The 13,613-nt window shown below is 40.6% G+C and overlaps 1 protein-coding gene across 1 annotated transcript in view; it reads left to right on the plus strand.

The window, feature by feature from the left end:
* The window catches only part of PDIA5 (protein disulfide isomerase family A member 5), a 98,618-nt gene extending 94,527 nt beyond the window's left edge, over window positions 1-4,091 (plus strand). The window contains exon 17 of the mRNA XM_053948181.1: window positions 1,237-4,091. Within this exon, the coding sequence (XP_053804156.1) occupies window positions 1,237-1,317 (81 nt within the window). The 3' untranslated portion in view covers window positions 1,318-4,091. The remainder of the gene's footprint in view (window positions 1-1,236) is intronic.
* Window positions 4,092-13,613: the final 9,522 nt, after the last annotated feature.

Here is a 13,613-nt window from a genome sequence, read left to right on the forward strand (position 1 = left end):
AATATGCAGCCAACCCTTTCTTGGGTAAAAATTACCCAACAGGAACAGCCCAGTCTCTATGCTGATGGCTGCTCTGTTCCCTTTCCACCTCTCTGGGGACCCTATGGTCTTCTGCTTGTGCAGCGTTGAATTGGGGTTTGTTATCTCTTATCATGGTAATGCTGGAGGCAGTGCTTAGCACAGTGCCTGTCATGGGGGCTGCTGATTGTCAGATGTCTCCAGGTGACAAACAGCTGAAGCTTGTCACGTCATTTATTTTCAGTGGAAGAATAGTGAATAGTTTTAGAAAAGCTTTTTGTTGTTCAGCCTTCTAAAAATTTACCAGCCCTGTGGTTTGGTTCAGGTTTATTTTGTTTTGTTGTTCCACAACATTCTTTTAAGTCTTTAACTTCTGTTAGTTGCTCTCTACCTTTGGTATTTTCCCTTTTCATCACCAGTTTTGAGTGGTGTGTCCTGTGATTGTTTAAATGCAAAAATGGTCAGATTGGGTGGGGGCAGTGTCACTTGCCCAGAAAACTTCAATGTTGGGGTATCAGTACACAGTGTATTCCAACACCCATCTGAGCCTTCAGAAATGCCTGAGCACTGTGTTCACAGCTTTCCTTGGAAGAGGAAACTAGTGGCATTCAACAGCCTTAAGTCGTAAGTTGTTGAAATACAGAGGGTGGCATCTAGACAACCAGGTTTGAAATTTTTTATAATAATTTTAATGGTGACTTGAAAAAAAAGTGATTTCAATCATTGGAATGTTTGGAGAAGGAGAAAAATTGTGATCAAAACTATTAGAGGATGAGTGGCAAATGTGTGTATAATGAACAAACAATCCAGTAACTGCTTTTAAAAATGACACAAATAGCATACAAAGGCAGCTTGAAAATGTCTTTTGAGTGTTCTCAACAAAAAGGCATCAATAGCACTTCTAGTGACAGGTTTTACCTTGTCCTGTGAGTTTTATGGACTTTTTCTCTGTGTCCCATCTCTTCAAAGTTTGACATGTGGGATGTGCATGGATATTTCCCCTTGCAGTGGAGCAGCACTGGACCAGAGTATGGCACAATGAGGCAATGCAGAAGCAGTAACTGCTCCCTAGTTTCTATTCTGCCCTGGGGTACAGAGAGTAAACAACTGCTCCTTAGTTTATATTCTGCCGGGATACAGAAGCTCAAAGTGTTCTTGATGCATTGTTTTGCTTTGTTGGTAAAAATATGACCCATATTTTTCTTCCTTCAAAACCAGGAGTCTGGATTCACCACTTTCATGCGAACCCTGAGAGAAAGAGATCATGAAAGAGTAGGAAAGAAGAAGGATGAATTGTAGTTTCTGCCTCAAAAGAAGCTTTCCGCTGCACTGTGAATGGTTCCAGGTCTTTTGTTGATGCACCTGAGACTTCACATATTCTCAAGATAGAGACTTTTTTTTATAAACAGCCATGGCCATTTTGTACAATTTTGAAATAAAGTGAAACCACTTGATTTTTAAAAGGAAAATAAATTAGAATGTTGCCATAATGTTTTAAAGAAAACTTAGCATTTTCTCTCATGTTGGGAGACTATGCCCACTGACACTCCTATGCAATATTTTTGTAGTCTGTAGTGTGTCTGTAGGTGATGTTGTTTGTTAGGGTGAAATTTTTGTTCCGTTATTGCAGTACATGTAAAAAACAAAGGGGAGGGGACACGGTTTGGTTTGGGTTTGTTTTGTTATGTTTTGTTAAAATCAGTGCAGGAAAAGTGGATTTATAAGACACAGATTTATTCAAATGAAGTTTTTCATTCTTGTGAAATAGTTATGTGTTCTTGACTGAGATTTGGGGGGAACAATTTTAAGGTGCTCAGGGATAAATAAGGTATCTTACTTAATGAAGACATTAACACTGACCAGTCTAGATCTGTTAATTTCATTTCAACCTCTCTGGTCTTTAAATCAGAATTGTTTACATACCTTTATAAAGTGTATTGAGTGAACTAAGCCACACATTAAAAATTAGCAGACCATGGGTAAATCAGATTAAACCGTCCTTCTTTGGTATCAATACTGTCAATGTATCTGTAAGTTATGGCAGGAATGACTATCTTACAGGGGTATATGGTTATTCTTATAGGGTACAGAGTTTTCCTTCAAGTTATGATTGGGTCATATCAAATATGTGTTGTAAAGTGTTATGTTCAACTGTTTTGAGAAATGCATAATACTTCTGGTAATGCAGTAATTGTGTGTATTACCTGTTTACATTCCAAAAATTATCTGCGTTTGTAGGAGGGATTTTTCCTTTTTGCTTCTTAAGGAGTTGCACAAACAATCTCTCTCTGACAGTCATCACTGTAAAATCTGTATCAGCAGCAGCTGAAATGTGTTACACTTTTGATGCTTAAGCAAAAAAAAAGTTGATCTGGAGGTACTTCTGTCTTTGTAGGAGGGGAGAGGGAGGGGCAGGAAGTTGTGATTCACTTCAAACTAAAAATAAATTTTAAAAAGGACAAGTATTTTTATCATTAATCAGCCTTGTTCAGCTTCTTCCCCACTGGGTGAATGACCACAGTTGGTGGTGGCTTAGGAAGAGCTGGTGCACACGGGATGAGTTCCCACTCCCCGTGGCCTTGGGAGTGCTGGGCAGCACTGCAGGTGTGTGCTGGGTGAGGGTCAAACTCCTCTGCCCTGGCACTCCAGGGGGCAAAAACAGCTTCTCACAGCAGAGAGCTGGGACCTGGGTCTGAAACGTTCCTCTTGCTCCTCAGTCTGCCCGTCTCATTTTCTTCTAGTTGGGATCTGCAGGCTGTGCTGAGGGGCTGCCCAGGAGGTGAATGGCATCTTGCCTCCTTCCTGGGTGTTTTTTCCTTCTCTCTCTTGCCCAATTAATGGCACTGTATGTTTGGCACCGTTACGCTGCTGAAGCCATTAGTGAGTTTTGTGGAATACCAGTAGCCTGATTGGCCTTGTATGGTGGCCAGCTTGTTAACCATGACATCAATTGGAATGGCCATGGAGCTGTGCCAAGTATCTTCTCATATTAGGCACCTGATGAGCCTCTTCACCCAAAAAAATCAGCTGCCTGATAGTACATAATATCATAGCAAAAAAGTAGCTTTATTTATAAAGACTCTTACTCTGATTTTTTTTTCCTTTCAATTAGCACAGTTACTTATGTTGTGTATAGCACTTTTGCAGAAGATCATGATAATTCTTTATTTCAAGCTATCTTCATATAAGTAGCAGGCACTCCACCCTGCATTTAGGAAACAATACATATTGATGCCATTTGATTTCAAACAGGAATTCTTCTGCTTTTAGTAAACTATCAAATATGATCAGTCCAGAACTTGCTGCCTCTTTTGATCTCAGAGTCAAAGCACAGGCACTAACGAAATACAGCCTCCAGAAAATGTTGAGCATTTCTGTGCATAGGCTGTGCCTATGTTTGTGCTAATTGGTGAGAAATGTAGACTTTTTCAAGAATAAGAAAGAAAAAAATGATAGCTTGCCAATGGTGACTTCACTAGTCAGGATCATTCTGAATTATAGGCTTTAGTAAATGTTTAGGATAAGACAATTGCACACTGTGCTTCAGACCAGTAATTCCTTACAGCTGGTTACACCACAATAAAATTAGGAATTCTCATTTTTCCCTTCAGTCTTTTGTCAGTTACTTCTTGGACTTGGGCATTCATTTTTTTCTTGGCTAAAGAAAAAATGTGCTGTGCATGTGTTAATGCACAAATATAAAATATTTGAGAATCATTTACCTTCTGTTACAGGGTCATGACTCATCTGGTTTATGGTCTGAATGGTTTTTGAAAAATGCAGTTTTGAACACCATAAATTATTGCATCAAATGGCTGACAAAAGCCTTAGTTACTGTGAACTAGAGTGTACCAGGAGCTCAGAGTTTTGCTTTCAAGCCTTTTTAATTAGTAGGCCAGGTCAGGATATCAGCCACATTGTTTTAGTTCAGTTGCCTCTGGTAAAGCAAAAGTTGGTGTTTATATTTGTTAGTAAAGTCAGTTCATGTTTATATTCACATCAGTCACGTTGAAATTGAAATATGTTGTTATTTTTTACAAACTGTGAATGAAAAATATATGTAAGAGCTCTTATTTTCTGTATTTAAATGGTTGGTCATTTCACACATTCAGACTTCCCTGCCTGTTGCAGTAGATGCGTAGCCCAGGCGTTCATAATCACACAGGAATTTCTGCCATGGTTAAAAGTGAGTAATCTGGGCTTTCAAGTCATGAATCATTTATCAGCAAGAAACTTAATTGCTGATAACAAATGGTTTGCAGTGAATCAGAGATTCTGCTCTTGCAATTATGGGTTTGGTCTTTCAGTCTTTTTAAGGTGTGATTCAAAGGTCTTGGACATCTGCTACATAGTTAACCCTAAGCAGATTAAATCTTGTCGAGGAAGGGTAAAACATGTACACAACAGAGAGGCTGAGCCAGGATTGTGCATCATTTTGTTCCCCAGTGTTGGCTTAAACCAGATATAAATAGCCCACAGGGCTGTGTTAGTCCTGCTGTCTGGTTGGACCAAGAGATGAAGGGCAGCAGGGCCAAGCATTTTGTACATACTGGAAGCTGGAGAGGAAATGGTTTTCCCATCTAATGAAAGAGCCTGAGATGTTGGATTTGTTTCATCCATCAAAAGGAGGGAAAAGGCGGGAAAAGTTTCCAGGAGAGTGAAGGCTGTGGGATATGGCAAACACAAGTTGGGAGTCCCAAGATGAGCATAAGCTTCTATCCCAGCCCCTGTGACCTCAGAAGATGATTTGGCTCTGTTGTAATCCATCTATCTCTGACCCAGTAACTGTGTCCTCACTTTTTCAAACCAGAGCAACTCCTCCAAGAGAGACTGGAACAGACTTGCTTTCCAATCTGAGTCAAGAAAAGCAGCCTAAAAAATCTCCATTACCTCTTTCCTCCCCCTGTAAAATTGCATTTTGGATCTGACAGTCACGTTGACCCCCATGCCCCTCCTAAATAGTTCCAGTTGGGTGAAAAAGCCTTGGGAATTTTTCTAAACTCCCACTCAGACCAAATTAAGTCCCCAAATTTTGCTAAAATCCTTCTGATAGGCATCGACAAAGATAGATTGATATTACTGGTGAAAAAAGATTAGAGAGGTAAGGTCTATGTTCTTGCAGCATTTAATTAGGGAGTAAAAAAGCAGATAAAACTCCCATCATGAGTAAGCTCTAAGAGAATGCTTCAGAGAGTCTTGTTTCAGATGGAATTGCTTTATGGCTGATTTTGATTTTAGAGGTGAACTGCTTTTCAAAAGAAAAGTCAAGATTTGGTGACATAGCCTACAAATGTTTTGTCTGTTTGCCTTTTAAAAAATCAAAATCAGAATCACTCTACATATTCCTGATAGTGCTATATTACAAGAAAGAAATGTAGCCTAAATGGATTTCCTAGAACAACACTGAACCCCTGCCAACTGCATTTTGCAAACTATGAAACAAGTTATTTGCTCCAAACAACACTCACTTGGGGGAGTGGGGACTGCTGCCCATGTGTGCCTTGTTTTAATTTAATAGCTTACTTTGGTGTGATTGGGTCAGTAACGGAACACTGAGATTGCAGGAGTAAATTCTGAAAACTGAGAGGGGCGGGGGGGGAAATCAGCTCTTATCAGCAGGTGTTGAGCACTGTAGCCAAACGCTGGCATTTCCTTTGCCTTTGGCAGCCCAGCATCCCTGAACGTTCCATGGCTCTGCGGGAACCACAGAAGTGCAGCCCTTTGGCTAATCCGGTTGTGTACATTACTGCTGTGTGCTGGAACTGATTGGAAACCAGAATTTTTCCCATTAGTTTCTTTGACTGGTCATAAGAAGATGCTGTGTTTTCTCTGCACATCCTGCTTTTATTTACAGAGTGAAGAAGGAGGATACCTGGGTGTCTACAGAGGAAATGAAGCCAAATGCCATTTTTTCTGCTGGCAGCCAGGATTCCTGGGGACTGACCATGCTGCTGAAATACTTCCTGCAAAGCACTGTCGACTGGCTTGGCTTTTGCAAGGTTTTGAAAGGTACTGTGTGATGCAATATTGCAAAAAAATCTCAGTATCCAAGGCAGCAATTTCCAACCTCTGGTTTCTGAGGAGTTAAGCTGAAGTGTAAACTCTGTTCATCAGCCCAGTGTAGTTGGTTTTGAGATAGAAAAAAAGATGGTCTGTTAGCCCAAAATTTAGGAAATCACAGCTGCAATGCAGGCCCATAGGATGTCTGGGTGTTTCCACACAGCTGTTCTGGTCCTTGGTTGGTAAGCTTCCTGCCCCTGGAAGTCATGTCCTCCTGCCCAGAGCACTCGCACTGCTGCAGGGAGACAGTGCTCCTTAAGGAACAGTTAGTCTGTGTTTGCTTAGAAAGCATAATAGTGCTAATTATTCTCATTAGCTTTGAGCCACTAATAAATTATCTTTCCTACTGCTCTTCCATCACTCAGTAATGAGAACCATTTAGCCAGATTTTGCAGATACCGCTTGCTCCCTCTCTACAGCATGATTCCCTGCAAGCATTCATCATAGGAAAAGAGCTACGTGAACAAAATCTTTTCAAATTAGTCTCTTGTGCCCCAGTTAAGTGGGTGTCTACATCGCAGGCATGCAGAAGAGCCTTCTTCATTAATATGTGCAATTCTGTGTGAGCTGATTAGCTCTTGCAGCTCATTTGATAGCAAATGTGTAAATCCGTCACACTCTAAATGCCAAATATGTGCACAGCTAAATTATGGAGAAGTAAGAAACTGCAAGAGTTGGGAGTCTTTATTTGGAAAAAGAGGTCCTTATCCCATGCATTAAATTGGAGCTCTGGGTTTATCTAGAGCATTTGTCACTCCTCTGCTTTGTCATTTTACTGCTGGCAAAAGGAATACTTCTTCGTGTTGTGTTGCTGGTCCTTTCAGGATGTGTGGGTGTTTAATTTGGTGCCCAACATTTGTAACAGACATCTGGTATCCAGCCTGAGTTCCCAGAAGACAATAGGCACAGCACAATGCCATCTTCCTTGTGCAGTACTGGAAACCAAACTAATCAGTTACAACTATGTATTATTAATCATGCAGTTACCATCACTTCTCTAGTTCTTTTTTGTTTGTAAAAATCTCATTAAGAAAAGGAGGGGATGAAGTTGGTTTTTTTTGACATCCATGTGTTTTAGGCAGGGCAATCCTGCACAGTGTAATTAATATCGTGGTGCATCTGCCAGCACAAGGGAAGCACTAAAGAGTGTCACCTGTCAGCACGGAGGGGTTGGTCTGCTGCTGCAATACAAGTGCAGCCTTGAGAGCTCCTAATTTATGCATGTTTTTCCTCCTCTCCATGCCAAGTAGCTGCAGAGCCAGCCCAGCCTCAGGGCCTGGACACACCAGCTCAGGCCAGCCAAGCACCCTCTGTTTTATTTTCTCTCAGCACGAAGAAAAATCACAGTGTGAACCCGGCCCGACCTCCAACATATTTTGGCATTACCTTCTGGGCATACAGGCTGGGGGGGAAAAGCTTCCCACTTCCCCAAAGTTCTGGCATGGGACGCTGTCTTTCTCCAAGCTGAGCATAAACTCTTCAGAGAGCATTTAGTAGGAAAATATGAAGCACAATAATGAATCTCTGATCTGTAGCCACCAGGTTGATGGTAAGGGGATGCTTTTTACTGTACCCCACCCCACAAGCATGGAGCAGGATGAATACATCCAACATTTCCTACTGCATCCCCAAATGTACTGAGACCTCTCCAAGGCTGTTAGAGTTTGCTTACCAAGAAGACAGCTCTGTGTTGGTCTCACCTGCAGTGGGTGCACAGTCCTCCCTGGGGCAATATGGATGAGAGGCTCTTTCTTTTTCCTTTTCACAGAAGGACAAGCATCCTTTAAGGCAGATTTTCCCTGATCCAGTGGGAGGTGAATGGGGCCACAGGAGAGCTGTCACAGAATGCAGAGATGCTGCATAATGCTGCCTGGTTCCATGCAATTCCCTTTGGACTCTGGGGTCCATCATGCCTTCCACCTGCAGTACACCACAAAAGCATTGTCACTGCTCACCTTAAACTTAACTCTCTGCCAAAGCTTTTCTTAGGCAAAAGAGCAGCATAAGAGGAGGGACTACAGAAATCAAAGAAACAGAATTCACCATGGGATAAAGTCATGTCTCTCTGGCAAGGTACTGTAGTATGAGGTGCATTAGGTATATTTTGGATGGATGCATAATCCTAATTGTTGTGTATTGTTTGTGTTGTAGTCCCAAGATTCAAGTCCTCATTATTCTAGATGCTGTACAAATATATAAGAGTCTGTCATGCATGGAAAGGCTTTTATTATGTAAATAGTCAGGTTGGGAAAAAAGAAGTAGTGTTATCTCCGTTTTACAGATGAGGCAGTGAGACAGAAAAAAAACCCCAATAAAGCATTTTGCCCAAGGACACACAAAGTCTGTGGGTCAGCAGTGGACTTGAAATTCAAGTCTTGATTTCATTTCTTACTAGCTCTTCTTTCCATTTGTGTACTGCCCACCACTTAATTAAAATTAAGCACAAAGAAGACAACACTCTGTGCAATTTATCTCTATCTGAAACAATCATCCAGCACCTCTCAGCCAAATCCTTCCCAACTCTTCTCTGTTTCTTCAAAACCTGTATTTCTGCCACGCCCAGTGCCTGTGATCACCATACAAGTCACTGTACATGTTGTCCTCTGATTTTCTGCAACACGTATCAGTTAACTATAAAGCTGTTCAGGAAAAAACCTTGTTGTATGTGGGGGCTGTGTTTCAGTTGGACCAGCCTGCCAAATTTTTATTCCTATTCTTTTAAAAAGTGATACTAACACTATTTAGAATAAAAAAGACTGTGTATACATTTCTGCTGGGAATATAGAGTCAACCAATCTATAACTGCTGCTCAACACTACCTGCTAGTCAAAATTGTATATTGCTGTAAATAACTAATCTATACCAAAGACAAATAAAACATGGATTTTTCACTGAAAAAGCACAATATATTTTGTTTTGTAATATTTTATGTCAGGCTTTTGGAAATAATGTGGGAGGAGAGCATTGTAAAAGTCATGACAGTCACTGGAAAACAGAATAAAATGGAATGGGTATTTACCAGGGCTAGATAATATCAAACTAATTTGATAGGTTTGTTTGATAGAGTAATTAATTAGCTAGACAAAGAGGGAAATGTGGCTGTCTGGACCTGAATAAAATAGCCGATGAGGAGCCATGATAAATTTAAATCTCCTGCATAGAGAAGTCTGAGATTTATAGAGGAACTGCAAGACAGACACAGTGTTGGAAGATGAGAAGCTGAACTGTATTGAAAGGGAATTATTCAGAGCTCCTAAATGATGAGTCTTAAGACTGATTGTTATTATTTTCATCAGTGACCTATTTGGAAAACAGAGGTGTCTGACCATAAAAATACGTTGAAGTCACCAAGTTAGGAGGTATCATCAGTGTAGAGAAAGTTCAGAATATCACACAGCAAGGTGAATATCCTTGAAAAGCAAAGCCACAGAAGTAGTAAGGGAGGTAGCGGTAGACAAAATTCTGCAGGAAACCTCTAATAACACAGAAAGATTTCGTGTTTCATGTGCAGCATGGGCATGGAAAATGAACTGAAACTCTATAATGCAGTAGGAGACACATTTCTAGCAAAGCAAGGGAAGTATGAACATCCTTGAATAAGACCCTAGTAAGATTTTGTTTGGAATAAAACACATTATTCTGACTGTTTTAAAGTAAGCTGAGTTCCTAATGAAATAGGTACAGCAAAGGGCTGCTAAGAGAACACTGGAGAAACTTTCATGAAAGGACAGGGTGCACAGGTGCCTTGTTCAGCCCACCAGCTGAAGAGTGAGATGTGGTTTGATTGCTTTCTGTAAATACATTAGGTAGGGAGAATATTAAGGGTAGAGCATCTGCATGTATGAGCAAGTAGGTATAAATTGGCCATGAATAATTTAGACTATCAATTAGTGTTCTTTATCCACCTGCATAGTGAGGGTATAAAAGTTATAGGGATGAAAACATACCTAGCTTTTCGTGAAGCTTGCAAAATGTATTAAATGGACCATGTGATCCAGTTGCCTACCTGGGGACTGGATTTGATAATCCAGAAAGTCCTGCCCATGCTGTGTCTTAGTGAGTTTCTATATTACAGTGAGCCACCACCTGCATCTTATAATGTTATTAGATATTACAGTACCTATAATCCCTTCAGTCCTAAGAAACCTTTCTATCCTTCTGAATTAAATTTCAAATAGAATAACCTAACTGTGGATTAGAGCCATATGTGTTTTCTTTCTTACTCAATAAATTTGTTGTGGTGATTATTGTAAACAAAGACAAATTTCATTAGGGACTAAGAATTCTTTTAATATAAATGATAGTGTTTATGGTACAACTGTACTGACAAATAATGATTTTTTAATTTATTGTAATTGTTCAAATGGCTCCTAATGAAATTTTTGGCCTCATGAAGTGATCAGCTTGGAATGACTTTCCCTTCTATGAAAATATTTAAATAGAAACAAAGTCTGCCAATGTGTTCAATTACAGTCATGCAGGGAACTAAAGGGATTATGTGTACTAGGAGTATATTCATGTGGCTTTTCAGATCAGCTGCTTCTACCAGAAAGGGAATAAAGTAAGCACAAAAGCCCCAAAGAGAGCCCATCACTGCTGCAACGGCTTGGGACATGATCATCAGAAAAGCTCACTCGTGTTATTCCCATAAGCCCATAATGCTTATGGCCCTGCAAATAAAAATACATTAACAACACGTTGCTTTTCAAACTAATTGAGATGCAGTGTGAAGATTACTTTTCAGAAATGGGATGTTCTTTATGCAGGAGATCATACTGGGCTGTGCTGCAACAAGAGCCATTGGGACAACGCTGTATTTTGTTCTAACAGCTGCATTTATTGCCAGTGAGAGATTTTCTGTGACGTTACGAGGTTGCTTCAGTCTTGCAATGCCCTTGAGAGTTAAATACTAGTGTTCCAGGAAAGAAACTTTTGGGCCCAGCACAGAACCTTAAGACTGAATCAGCAGACGAGGTTTTTAAAAAAGAGAAGCAAGGAAATAAACTGCATATTCTGCTGATGATTTTTATGACCTTGCTCACACTTCTGCTGATGCTGTGTTAGCAAGAACAGTTCATTGCAGTGAGTATAATCCTTGCTCTTGCGATTATGGACACAGGTTTCTCTAAAACCTCTAAAATCAAATGCAATTTTTTAGAGTGCGAAATTGTTAGAAAGTCACGGGCTTTTAGCTAGTGCCATGATTTCAGCAGCCTGATTCGGAGTGCAAAGGCCTCGTGATGCAGCTGGACTGCACTCCACCTGAATTCACTAATTCACCATACCTGTTTTTTTCCTGGGAATTGACATTACTATCCAAGAAACAGGAAGCTTTTTAATGGTTGTTAGTCTGGTTTTTAGCTAAAACGTCAGCTTGAATAATACCTCCAGCTTCAAACACCAAACTTTAAGGAAGATATAAGAAAAAAAAAATGGTACAGAGAAAGGAGCAATAAAATGAGAAACGTGTAGTAAACAGAAGAGAGGTTTTTTTTGCCTTTTGGGTTAAAAAAAAAAACCAATATGAAGGCTTTGGGTTTAATTAGTCTAAATCAGAGAAGGCTTTTATTTTCCCCATAAAAACAGTTACGAAGTGGATCAGTAATCTGATATATTACACAGTTTAATTTGCTGCAAAAAACCCTAAAGCTGAATTTTCCTTTCAGAACCTTTTGTGTTGCTCCTGTGACTCCATCACTGATGATCACAACTACTGCCAGCTCCTCAAGCTGGGTGTTTTTCCTTGGGGAAAACTGATTTAAAAGTCATGTTTAAATCCAGTGGACAGAACCTAAGGGTTTGTCTTCCCTACCTTAAGTCATCCAAAGCAAAGGTGCATAAATGCAGCTGGACATGTCTGCTCCCTGCAGTGACTGAGGAGAAATAGCAACAAAGAGCTCCTTCACAGAGGGCAATTTCCAGATCACTGAACATCAGTGAGATGAATCCTGTCCTAACTCATCTCTGAGCATTTGCTGCTGGGCTTTGCTTTCAGCTGGCTGATGACACACTTGGCAAGTGATGGCTTCTCTGTTTTGCTCATGTAGAGGCTCCTCATTGGCATTTCTGAGGGGTTTGGCACCGTGGGCACTCCTTTGTCACCCATCCTTCCCATCCCACTCTCCCTTCAACCTCTGACACCGTCCACACCTCTCGGTCTCCTCATCTCTCCTCCTCATTCTGAAACACCTCATTCCTCTACTATGGCTTCCCTTTGCACTCACTGGATTTACTTCTTATGAATGTTTTATCTCTGGCTGTAGCTTTCACTAATGCATTCACTGCACGCTGACCCTCTGCCAATGTTTTACTGCTTCCACATCTTAGGGGAGTCAATGGGACAAGGAAAAGATGCACTTTAAAGTGTAACTGGCTTGTTAGCCATGCAAATTCTCGAATAACAGATATTATTTAAGTTCACCATGAGAGCTGGGAGGGTTGGAGCTGTAACCTCATTTCTGACTCTGCCACTACCTCCCTCAAGCGACCTTGTGTGATTTATTTAACCTCTTGGGGCCAGGTTCACCTGAAAATAAAGAATAATGTGTTTTTTTTCCCCCTAGGAATCTTAACTAATAGATGTGTATACAATACTTGAAATCCTGTTTATGTAAATGAAAAATCCTTATCTTTTTTCTTTAAAACATTTACGAAAGGTTAAGAGAATTTTAGGTTTGAAAGATAAACAGTTCAGAAGAACTAGAGAAATTAAAATTACACATGTATGCACTTATCACAAACCTTTAGACAGCCTCTAATTAAGTAATCACTAGTTCTCTGCATTATAGTAGATGCTATCATAAGCTGTTAAACTGTGCAGCAGCTTGTAATACTGTGCACTCTGTTTATACAGGATAAGGACTCTCTGGAAATTATTCAGATTAATGTATCATCTTCTGAACATGTGCTTTACTTCTGCATAGTCAGTCAGGATTGAGATGTTCCCATGCTCCACTCTACAAAAGCCTGACTGGGAACAGTTTTTTCCTGACAGGCCAAGATACTGACTTGCAGATGCCAAGTTGTGTATTCAAACACACAGATGTTCCATCCCTTGTGAGGCTTTAGCAAGATCTGTTCATGGTGCACATCCTCGGCAGTTCCTGCCAACAGCCAGCTTTCACTGAGAGAAGGATGCTCAGGAAAGGGTCTCCAGGACATCACTTTTTCTTGAGCTTTTATGTTCAGAGAAAGACAACCTCACCAAGCAGGTGACCTCTCCTGCTGTGGCTCCTCTGCTCACCTGCTCCTTCCTTCCCCTCCCACATCTCCATGGCCTTCCCCATCTTCTGATCCCCCTCTTCACCACTTTCCTGTCTCGATTCTGCTCTAAAAACAATTTTTCCCTTTTTGCCAGTTTTCCTCTCTGTTACTCAGCCCCAGAGCCACAATTAATCTTATATCCCTTGCTGTGGTCTTGCTTGACTCAGGGAGCTTGAGCCCTTGGCTTGGCTGAGCTTTGCTTGAAGCACAGAGAAGAAAGCCTAGAGGCTGAAAGGGTGCAATTAATCTCCAGCAATAGCAACTTACTCCTC

This window comes from Vidua chalybeata, chromosome 7 (genome assembly GCF_026979565.1).
Source record: "Vidua chalybeata isolate OUT-0048 chromosome 7, bVidCha1 merged haplotype, whole genome shotgun sequence".
Taxonomy (NCBI): Eukaryota; Metazoa; Chordata; class Aves; order Passeriformes; family Viduidae; genus Vidua; species Vidua chalybeata.